Source organism: Teleopsis dalmanni, chromosome 2, assembly GCF_002237135.1.
Source record: "Teleopsis dalmanni isolate 2A chromosome 2, ASM223713v2, whole genome shotgun sequence".
NCBI classification, from domain to species: domain Eukaryota; kingdom Metazoa; phylum Arthropoda; class Insecta; order Diptera; family Diopsidae; genus Teleopsis; species Teleopsis dalmanni.
Genome location: NC_051847.1, coordinates 223,040,371 through 223,051,135, shown reverse-complemented (window position 1 = coordinate 223,051,135; position 10,765 = coordinate 223,040,371). Strand labels below are relative to the sequence as shown.

At 31.2% G+C, this 10,765-nt stretch overlaps 1 protein-coding gene across 1 annotated transcript; it reads right to left on the bottom strand.

Annotated features, from left to right (window-relative positions):
- Window positions 1-347: 347 nt before the first annotated feature.
- On the bottom strand, window positions 348-9,736 carry LOC119676825 (transmembrane protease serine 9-like). The gene is made up of 12 exons (XM_038088084.1): window positions 9,559-9,736; window positions 9,317-9,477; window positions 6,350-6,651; window positions 6,083-6,276; window positions 5,919-6,017; window positions 5,553-5,859; window positions 1,857-1,942; window positions 1,615-1,775; window positions 1,195-1,439; window positions 944-1,137; window positions 787-882; window positions 348-730 (listed from the first exon to the last, which is right to left on the bottom strand). The coding sequence occupies exons 1-12, from the start codon at window positions 9,641-9,643 to the stop codon at window positions 423-425; spliced, it is 2,238 nt and encodes a 745-aa protein (XP_037944012.1). The 5' UTR covers window positions 9,644-9,736; the 3' UTR covers window positions 348-422.
- Window positions 9,737-10,765: the final 1,029 nt, after the last annotated feature.

Here is a 10,765-nt window from a genome sequence, read left to right as displayed (position 1 = left end):
ATTCAGTCGAAAAATACATTTAAGATCGTGCTCTGAAACTGTACAATATAATTGACAGTCACAATAATCCAACACTCAGCATCCTAAAAATACAGCGAAATTTGATAAACACAGGCAGATACAAAGACATCAGATCCATCATATTATAAAGCCCCGTATTCAGTTATTCTTAGTGTGACTTAAAACTGTCCACAGATAAAATAAAGTAAAGGTGGTGATTCACCAACTCAGACATCTGAATATCAATTAATATACTAAAATACAAAACATACTGTACCTTATAAAAATGTTCTTGTTTTATTAAATTAAAATAAAGTGATATAATAAAGTGATATAATAAAGTGATATAATAAAGTGATATAAAGTAATATAATTCAAATAATTTTATAAAAACTTATTTTAGACATGTCAAAACCGCTCAACTACTCAACTAAATTTTCTGTAATCCAAGGCATTTGAGGTATAATATCCGCATAAATACTAGGATATGCCTTCGAATAACATTTATTCATACCAAACGAAAGAACCCCAAATTGTACATAACGATTTAGTGTCTTATATGGTGCCAAGAAGAACAATGGCCCACCAGATTGAATTGTACATGCTTCATAAGTATCTCCTCCAGCACATAAATTATTTTCAGTTATATGCACATTCTTGAACAATTCTTGACAAAATTTAGGTTCTTGGTGCTTAACTACAGCTCTCATTAACACTGAAGCAGTTGTGCCTAAAAAAATTTAATAACAAAATAGAAACAAGATGTCATTTAAAACGTTAACTTACCATTTTCGGTTGTACCCCAACCAGTGACAATGTATTTTTCACGATTTGTGTCCGCTGTACGTTTAGTTATTGGTAAACAAATGGGCTTTATATGTACTAAACAATTGACAATAGATATTTATAACAGCACATATTATGTAAATAAAAATAAATTAACTGTTAAATTCAACATCACGATCCAATTTAATTAATCCAATATCATTAATAAATGCTTGTCTACTATAATATGGATGTACTATAATTTTTTCAATGCCATAGTCGACAGCAGGAGGCATACATATAGTTCTACGTCCCTTTCTTTGACAATCAGGATCTGTATTTATGTCATACTCACCAAGCCGTACACCAACACTATTTAATTTCATATCAAAATATATGTATATAAATGTTGTTATATTGGTTACTTACATATTAATGTCTACCACCAAGCAATGTGCAGCACTTAATATATGTCGATGGGTTATTAAAGAACCTCCACATTTATATGGTTTTTCTGAAGATTTATACTTTAACAAAGCATTCCAGGGAGATTCACCTAGATTGGTTCCCCTCGCAGCCACATGACCGCACTTAAGTTCATTTAAAAGTTGCAATCCGTTTGGGTTTAAGGATTTTTCATAATCATCTTCATTAGAATCACAACAAATATAAATCTAGGCACATAAAAAAATGTTTACTTTTCTTTAATTAAAACTTTATAGTTCTTGAGATTCTTATTATTGTTTATTATTCTTATTACTATTGGAAAACATTTTTTATGCATTTACAGAGAAAATTAATAATTAATAATTAATAATGTGCATATATTAAATAAAGTCTTGCACTTACATCATCTGGCGTTGGTCCAGTACAACGAGATTGTATCAGATGTTCTCTATAACTTTGTGGTGTATTTTCACCTAACCTCGATAGTTCGTTGACAACTTTAACGCAGGAGCGAATAGGTACACAATTGCCATAGGACCCAGTTGGCGTAAAACACGATGGTTCTTTATATAATTGAGTTATAAACAAAAACACAATAAGTAAAATATAATATAATAAATATGTAATATAATTATTTGACTAACCTGCATTTGCAATGGAGCTTAAAGTAATTAATACTCCAATAACTTCAAAAAAATATCGGTGCCTGTACGATCTCATATCGATCATTTATTCTTTTTAAAACTATTTTAATTCTTAATTTGAGAATATAAAAATTATTTCATTACTCTTTAAATTATATAAACACACTTTAAACCGCACATTGCACTACAACATGATATGCGGAACTAAATCCATCTTTTTGTACAGTTCATTAGTAATTTTGTATTAACTTTTGTAAACAACGAGGAACAGTGTTGTAAAGTGTTAGCTCTACAGCACTGTTTAGCACTAAGTGATAAAAATTAGATCAGATATTAGTTTACATTATAAAGGGAATTCAGGCTTTAATGTGATTGTATTGGATATGGTTGGAATGTACAAATCTCAAAAATAATCACAGAATATCTTTTATGAAGCGAGAACACACCAATACGATAAGTTGTAACCGAAAGCAGTGGACGAATATATGTGACAATGTGCAATGAGAATCACAAATAAGCTAATACGCTGATATATTTGATCATTAGAAATGTCTCACGTGACATCGTAACTGACTTTACCCAATGCATGCAAGACTGGTTGTCGGAATCTCTCTTTCTATCATTGTGTCTCTTTCATTCCATCTTGTGTAAATATCCTTTTCTGTATTTGAGGTGTAAAATTTGATTTGGTGTGGTCCATTTTTATGAAATAGATATCCTGTGGACTACATAACTTTATTGAGTTAGATACACTCGTTTCGAAGATATAAGTATTTTCACTATTTCATAGCTCTTTCTCATATCAATGCTAATACATAGTTTTATATCACATTTTAAACTTATCTTAACCAACACTGGAAACAAGCTGTTATTTCAAATCTACTTATCGCGTATTCTCGTGAAGCTGTGTGACTAATATTAAAGATCGAATTCCAGAAATTCGTAACAAAATATAAACAATTCTCTTATCATTAAGTATTCATTTGAAATATTTGTCTAAGTTTGCATTAATAAATAATATGCAATTAATATTAGAACAATTGTGAAATTTTGTATATGAAGCGAAACAATCGAATAATCAAACTTAAACTCAATTTTATGTGATTCATAACGATTTATAATACATATTTAAGACATTGTGGTTTCAATTAAGAACGAATAATTTTTACAGCAATGTACGGTGCATTCCTGGTAAACAAGTCAAGTTCTAATGCACGCTAGTCAATGCTATGCTATTATATGTCACAAGCAAAGACTCACTATATTTTATACAATTTATTTGTGTGATACGCCATGATTTCACTTGATAAGCTTTCTTAGCAGATACTAGGCATTCACATATAATCGTTAATAATTGAACAATAAACATTTAACGTTGAACTATCAAAGTTTCAATCTACAGCATTTATTAAGTAAATGCTGTAGTTACTTAGTTTCCAGCTAAACACACCTACTCTGAATTAAATGGGAGTTTTTTCTCTTTTTCCATTTCCTTTATTTTGAATGAAAGATGAATGGGAGTTTTTTCCCCTTTTTCGTACCAAATTTTTCCCGAGCAAATTGTTAATTTAATATGTATTAAGTAACAAATAATGATTAGTTTTTCGAATATATTTTAATAAAATTATTATAATAAATTTAATATGATTGTATTTTTATTAATTTATTTTATTCACAAGAGTTTTTTTACAAATTAGAGTATTAGTTTGAAATATTTAAAACAATAGAATATATAGAGAAAGTAAAATTACGCAATTTTGGAACTAGAAGAACGTAAACTTCAGTTAATACATTAATAAATCCGATATTGTTACATTAATATTACTTCTTTTGTTTTTAGGAAAAAAATGAATTATATATAAAAAATAAATAAATTAAAATAAAAAATAATTAAAATAAAAGTTTTCTCTATCTCCTCTATAAACATTTTCAATATTAAAAGGATTTAAGCCTCTTATTAGATAGATATTTTCCATTACACATCGAGTTCTACTATTCAAGATGAGTGAGCATAAGCCAAGTTAATATTTTGTAATATTACAAAATAAGAATAGGTCCCTTCCTATTAGGACTATATATGATCAATGGCGAAGTTGTGGGAATGTGTGTGTTCAGTTAGTCTTTTAGAGCAATAAAAAATAAATTAAATTGTTATGTAAACATCGATAAAAACACCGTAATAGTTTTTTAACTGTAAATAGGATAAGGTTAATCCTTACCGGATGTAATGGGTTTAGTGGCACCGCAAAGAACTGTTTGCATCCAAACAGAAGTGGGCAACAATAAACCTACTCCCGCAGCTTAAGTGATTCCAGTAGAAATTCTGCCTGCCAACACCTCTGATTCATTGATGGATATGGACGTTAACATATCCATTTCCTTCCCAGCTCCCTCTATTAGATGAGAAGAGTACCATTCACTCACCTCAATGAAAAATTTCTCAAATTAAAGGAATTTTGTATGGTTGCTTTTATAGATATTGAAGGAGCTTTTAACAACATTCTTTCTAGTGCACAACAAGCGTACTCTTGGGCTTGGGTGTTGATGATGCGCTCATTAGCTTTATTATATTGACGCAAATATGGATTCATCACTCCACAAGGGGGCGTAATCTTTCTTATGCAATATAGTAGTGAATGAGCTGCTACAAAAACTGAGACGACGAGCAGTAACTTAATCAGCCAATTGGATTTCCATTTGGCCAATGCTGATGGAAAAATTTCTAGCAAATCGCCAACACTGTGTAAAAAATTGCTAAAGACAACAGTGGTAGCTTGGATTAGTTGGTCTAGACACATGATGCTAACGACCAATATGAGAATGGGTAAACTTGTCGGGCTGAAGTGAAAGTGGATGAATTGTCTTTTGCTTGGCCTTTACTGTCGAATGGTAATTCAACCAGTCATCCAGGCTTCAATTAGACCAAAGCTGATGGAGGAATGTCACCAACGCTATTGGAAGGCATGCGGGTTGTATGGGCGGGTTGTATTATTTGTCTCTACTTTTCCTGAAATCGAAATGACAATAGTCTATGAAAAGAACCCCAATCCGGTAGCCATATAAATACAAAATCTAGTTTACACAATGTTTGCTGTTCTGAAATATTGAAACAATTTTCTAATATAAGCTCCATAATATACATGACATAAATAATGGTCAACTCTTATTCAGATATAAACTGAAATGCTTATGCGAATGGCGTTCGCTAAAATCATACCAAGTAAAAATAAAAGTTTAGTCTATTCAAACTACATTACCAATTTCTATAGTTAAATAGACGAGTAAGTAATACCGTTTTCAGCAGATTTCAGACCCTAGCAGGAACGTAATTCAGATTCATTAATTGTATTCAATATATTTGCAGAAACTATGCATTAATATTATAATAAGAGTTAAAAGGGTCACTGCAAGTACCCTTGGTGTTTCCTTGGTCAATTCCTTAAAGAATTCAAAACATAACATTTTTGGAAATGCTCTTTAATATTATATAATAAATAAATTATATTATTTAATAATTATACATAATTGATAAGTATAATTAAATAAATAAATATAAAATAAACATTTAATATTGGTATTATTATATTGGCAGGTGTATGTTATTCTATATGGCAAGAAATGCAAACGTTTGTAAAAAATAAAATTTGTTGACTAAATTTATATTAAAATGTAAGCGTCATTTTTTTTGTAGTTTACGCGATGACATTTGTAATCCATGGAATGAATTCTTTCAAGTTTGTAAAAATACCAGGATACGTAACACGACCGCAACCAACACCGCCTAGTGACGCAACTCCATATTGTACATATCGAGTTATTGTACCTCTGTAGTTTGCATTAAAGAACAATGGGCCACCAGAATCACCAGTGCATGTTTCAATATTACTTCCACCACCAACGCAAATTTGTTGCCTTGCAATCTCTAAGCCTCTGTAAATTTGTGTACAGTAATCATTATCACGGTGAGGAACGTTTGCTCTCAATGGTATTGGAGATGTTGTGCCTGGTAAACAAAAAAATAGGTAAAGTCATGTAATCTTCACGAAAGAAGTTTTCTGTTACCATTCTCTGTAATACCCCAACCAGCAATGATGTATTCCTGATCTCTTGCAATTACTAATGAACTTGGAGTTATGGGTAAACAAATTGGTTTGATATGTTCTGAATGAATAGAAAATATTTATAGATTTTTTGATTTCTTTCTATATTCCAACTTTTAAACTTACTGTTGAAATTAACTGTACGATCTAAAGTAATGATGGCCAAATCATTTAAATATGTGTTGCTATCGTAATCTGGATGTGCGGTAATTTTTTCAATGCCATAACTTTTAGAGGATGGCATGCATACATATCTTTTGCCGTTTCGGCCACAATCTGAATCCGTGTTTATATCATGTTCACCTAAACGTACATCGACTCTATATTAGTAATAAAAAAAAATAATTTAATTAGTAAGGTATAAAGTAAGTTATAGTTTTGTTGTTGACTTACATATTAAATTGAAACTTAACAACACAATGTGCTGCAGTTATGACATGACGATGAGTTATTAAAGAACCACCACATTTGAATGGATTCGTGTTTGCTTCATACCGTAACAACGCCAGCCAAGGGTAATTACCCAATGGTACTGGTGTACCACCAGCAATACGAATAAATTTTTTTATACCGCACTTTAACGAGTGGAGAAGATCGAGGCCTCTCTGATTTATGCCGCCTGAATCTGTTAGTCGCTCACTGATGCTAACGCTATTATCGGTAGAAGCACAACAGATGCTTATATTATCGCTAAACTGTAACAGAAATAAGAAGAAGAAAAAAAGAATTTTTTATGAAATGTTAATCTAATTTTTTGTATTTAAGATTAAAATTAATGCTAACACTGGAGATATCGCTTAGTGTGTTAAAGAAGGAAGCCTCCAAAAATCTAAACCTAGTTCTGGCCAGGCTTTTGCTTCTGTGCATCAAATCAGAGGTTCCGGATTTAGAATAGATTGACCATGTATCCCTTGACCTGAATGCTGAGGTAGTATGTACCACTATTAGCCTGTGTCAAAAAATGGTCATAAATCAACCTTCGACTGCAGGGAATTGAAATAGGGGTATCCGTAGAAGAAGCATCCAGTCTAGCATGGTCATCTGCGCACTCATTTCCAACTATATTAGAATACCCGGGAACCCAAACTAAAGTTACTTTGGTCCTTTCATTTAATACGTAAATAAATTCTCTACATTCTTGCTCTAATCTGAATGAAATACAGGCTTCTGATAAAGCTTTTATAGCTGCCTGACTGTCAATAAGAATATAGACTTCCTCTCCGTGAAAATCCTTGTTTAAAGTAGGAGCACATGCCCTAAGGATGGAAAAGGTTTCTGCCTGAAATTTGAAATAGAATCGGAGAGATGCTAGGATTTACTAATCCTTAGACCCGTGAAAAAGATTCCGTCTTTGTCCATCTTAGACCCGTCACACAGTGTGCCATAACAGACATTAACCGATCAAAATTCAATATTTTCTAACTAGTACAGATATTTACACCTCTTTTGAACCTAATTGACATCATTTGGTTTAAATATGGGGCATTTTTACATTTTCTTAGTTCCCTCAAAAACTACAATCGGAAGAACGTTGAACTATAAAGAAAACTGTAATAGGTAGAAATTGAACATGTGTTATAACTTAGTTGTTTTTCAACCGATTTGCTTAAAATTTTAAATATAAACAAACTAAATATTTATAAATTAATAAATGTCTTTTTATTATTACTTATTGAATTTGTTTTAGAAATAAATAAGGTTTAGTGAAGATCACGTTTTGCGTAATTTTTCAGTAATTTCTGGGGCCTGAAATAGGTATAAAACATAGAAAACGCAGTTCTTTTTTTGCGTAGCTTTACCATTTGGCTATTAGTAGAAAAAATTTTATGTAACTTTTTTGGGTAACGGAAATAGAAGCTTTAAAAAAAATCGAAAATGGTCACTTTTGAATAAGTAGTAAAAAAGTTATAAGGGTTTAAATTTGGCCCAATTTTTGCGAAATCGCATTTCGCTAAAATTGAATAAAACTGCAAATACCGTAAGAACTGTACGTAATAAATGTTTATAATCTAATAAGACAAAAAAGTTTTTTAACGATAATGAACGATTTGTTATGAAAATTTTGTATGACAGTGGCAGTGGGAGGAATACCATGAAAAAGTTTGGGCATATATATTATAATGTAGGTTTTTTGGGCACCAAAATTCTAGTAAGAAATTGTGAAAACGCAACATTTTTCACCTAAAATTTGAAGATGTTTCGTTAGGCCAATTGGGCTCAAATTAGATCCAAATACAGGCTATCTCAAAAATAAATTTTATGTAAATAACTCTACTGGTTTTAAAAATATCGAATTTTGATCGCCTAATTTCTGGTTTGGCATACTGTGCGTCGGTATGCATCGTTATCTTTTCTAGTGTTGTAAGCAGCCCTGCTTCCAATCCCTCTCTTAAAGGAGTTCGGGTAGTAAAGCTATTGCCGAAGTGTAAGCGAGGACACAGGTAGTCCGATTCACTATTCTCATCCATCGGATAGAGTGATGAAATGTTACCATGTCCGAACACAACAATTTAAATCTTTAAGCTTTTGTGCGGCACGATCTCAATGCTCCCGTTGCACCCATCCAAAGAAATCTTTGCAGTCTGATCAGCCTTTGAGCAATGCACTGTTTATACACCGACGGCCACCACACCAGGCAACCAAATGTCAAAATTGGCCGAACAACGGACCAGTTTTACCATACATACTTTTGTACGCATAGAAGGCCACACATAATAGGCGAATTCTTTCGTCAATGTTGGCACTCCAGTTAAGCGTTGAGTCAAGAATTACTCCTAGATACTCAACTTTGTGTGAAAGAGTTAGTTTTTGACCGTTTCACTTTTGCAATGGAATGTTTGGAATCCTATATTTGTTGGTATTAACAATAACAGTTCTGACCTTCTTTTAAATACTGTTTCTGTGACTAAATGACTTAAGCCCAAAAATGATGTCATACCTTGCAAATATAAAAATTATCTAAATCTAAAAATGTGTAGTTTAGATTATGTGTAGATTATTTGTTCAGGAAAGGTTCTGTTCAACTGTTCATTGAAATTATATGTGGACTGCTCTACTTTTTACAAATATTGTATATTATAAATATTTTAAAAGAACTGAAAAGATTTCAGATATTATACTATAAACCACTATAGTCATTGAAATTTAAAATATATATATACTTAAATATATATGACGCAATAAATCCCTTCCTTTCACTTAAGCTTACGTAGAATGCCAAACTTAGTTCAAAGACTCTATATACATTCTTTAATTAAAACTTTGTAATTCTTGGAATTCTTTTTTATGCATTTTTTATGCATTTACAGAGAAAATTAATAATTTTTTATGTGTATTTATTAAACAAAGTCTTGCACTTACATTATCTAGCGTTGATCCAGTGCACTGAGATTGTATCAATTGTTCTCTATAACTTTGTGGTGCATTTTTACCGAATCTTAATAGTTCGTTGACGACTTTAACGCAGGAGCGAATAGGTACACAATTGCCATATAAGCCAGATGGGGTAAAACAGGATTGCTCTTCATATAATTGAGTTACAAATAAAAATATAATAAGTAAAATATAATATAATAAATATGTAATATAATTATTTGACTAACCTGCATTTGCAATGGAGCTTAAAGTAATTAATACCCCAATAACTTCAAAAAAATATCGGTGCTTGTACGATCTCATATCGATCATTTATTCTTTTTAAAACTATTTTAATTCTTAATTTGAGAATATAAAAATTATTTCATTACTCTTTCAATTATATAAACACACTTTAAACCGCACATTGCACTACAACATGATATGCGGAACTAAATCCAACTTTTTGTACAGTTCGTTTGTAATTTTGTATTAACTTTTGTAAACAACAATGAACAGTGTTGTAAAGTGTTAGGTCTACAGCACTGTTTAGCACTAAGTGATAAAAATTAGATCAGATATTAGTTTACATTATAAAGGGTATTATAAAGGTATAAAGGGTATAAAGGGTATTCAGGCTTTAATGTGATTTTATTGGATATGGTTGGAATGTACAAATCTCAAAAATAATCACAAAATATCTTTTATGAAGCGAGAACACACCAATACAATAAGTTGTAACCAAACGCAGTCGACGAAAATATTTGACAATGTGTGCAGTGAGAATCAGAAATAAGCTAATACGCTGATATATTTAATCATTAAAAATGTCTCACGTGACATCGTAAGTGACTTTACCTAATGCATGCAAGACTGGTTGGCGGAATCTCTCTTTCTATCATTGTGTCTCTTTCATTCCATCTTGTGTTAATATTCTTTTCTGTATTTGAGGTGTCCATTTTTATGAAATAGATATCCTGTGGACTATATAACTTTATTGAGTTAGTTACACTCGCTTCGAAGGTATAAGTATTTTTACTATTTCATAGCTCTTTCTCATATCAATGCTAATACATAGTTTTCATTACGCATTTTAAACTTATCTTAACCAACACTGGAAACAAGCTGTTATTTCAAAACTACTTATCGCGTATTCTCGTGAAGCTGTGTGACTAATATTAAAGATCGAATTCCAGAAATTCGCAACAAAATATAAACAATTCTCTTATCATTAAGTATTCATTTGAAATATTTGTCTAAGTTTGCATTAATAAATAATATGCAATTAATATTAGTGAAATTTTGTACATGAAGCGAAACAATCGAATAATCAAACTTAAACTCAATTTTATGTGATTCATAACACATAAATACATATTTAAGACATTGTGGTTTCAATTAAGAACGAATAATTTTTACAGCAATGTACGGTGCATTCCCGGTAAACAAGTCAAG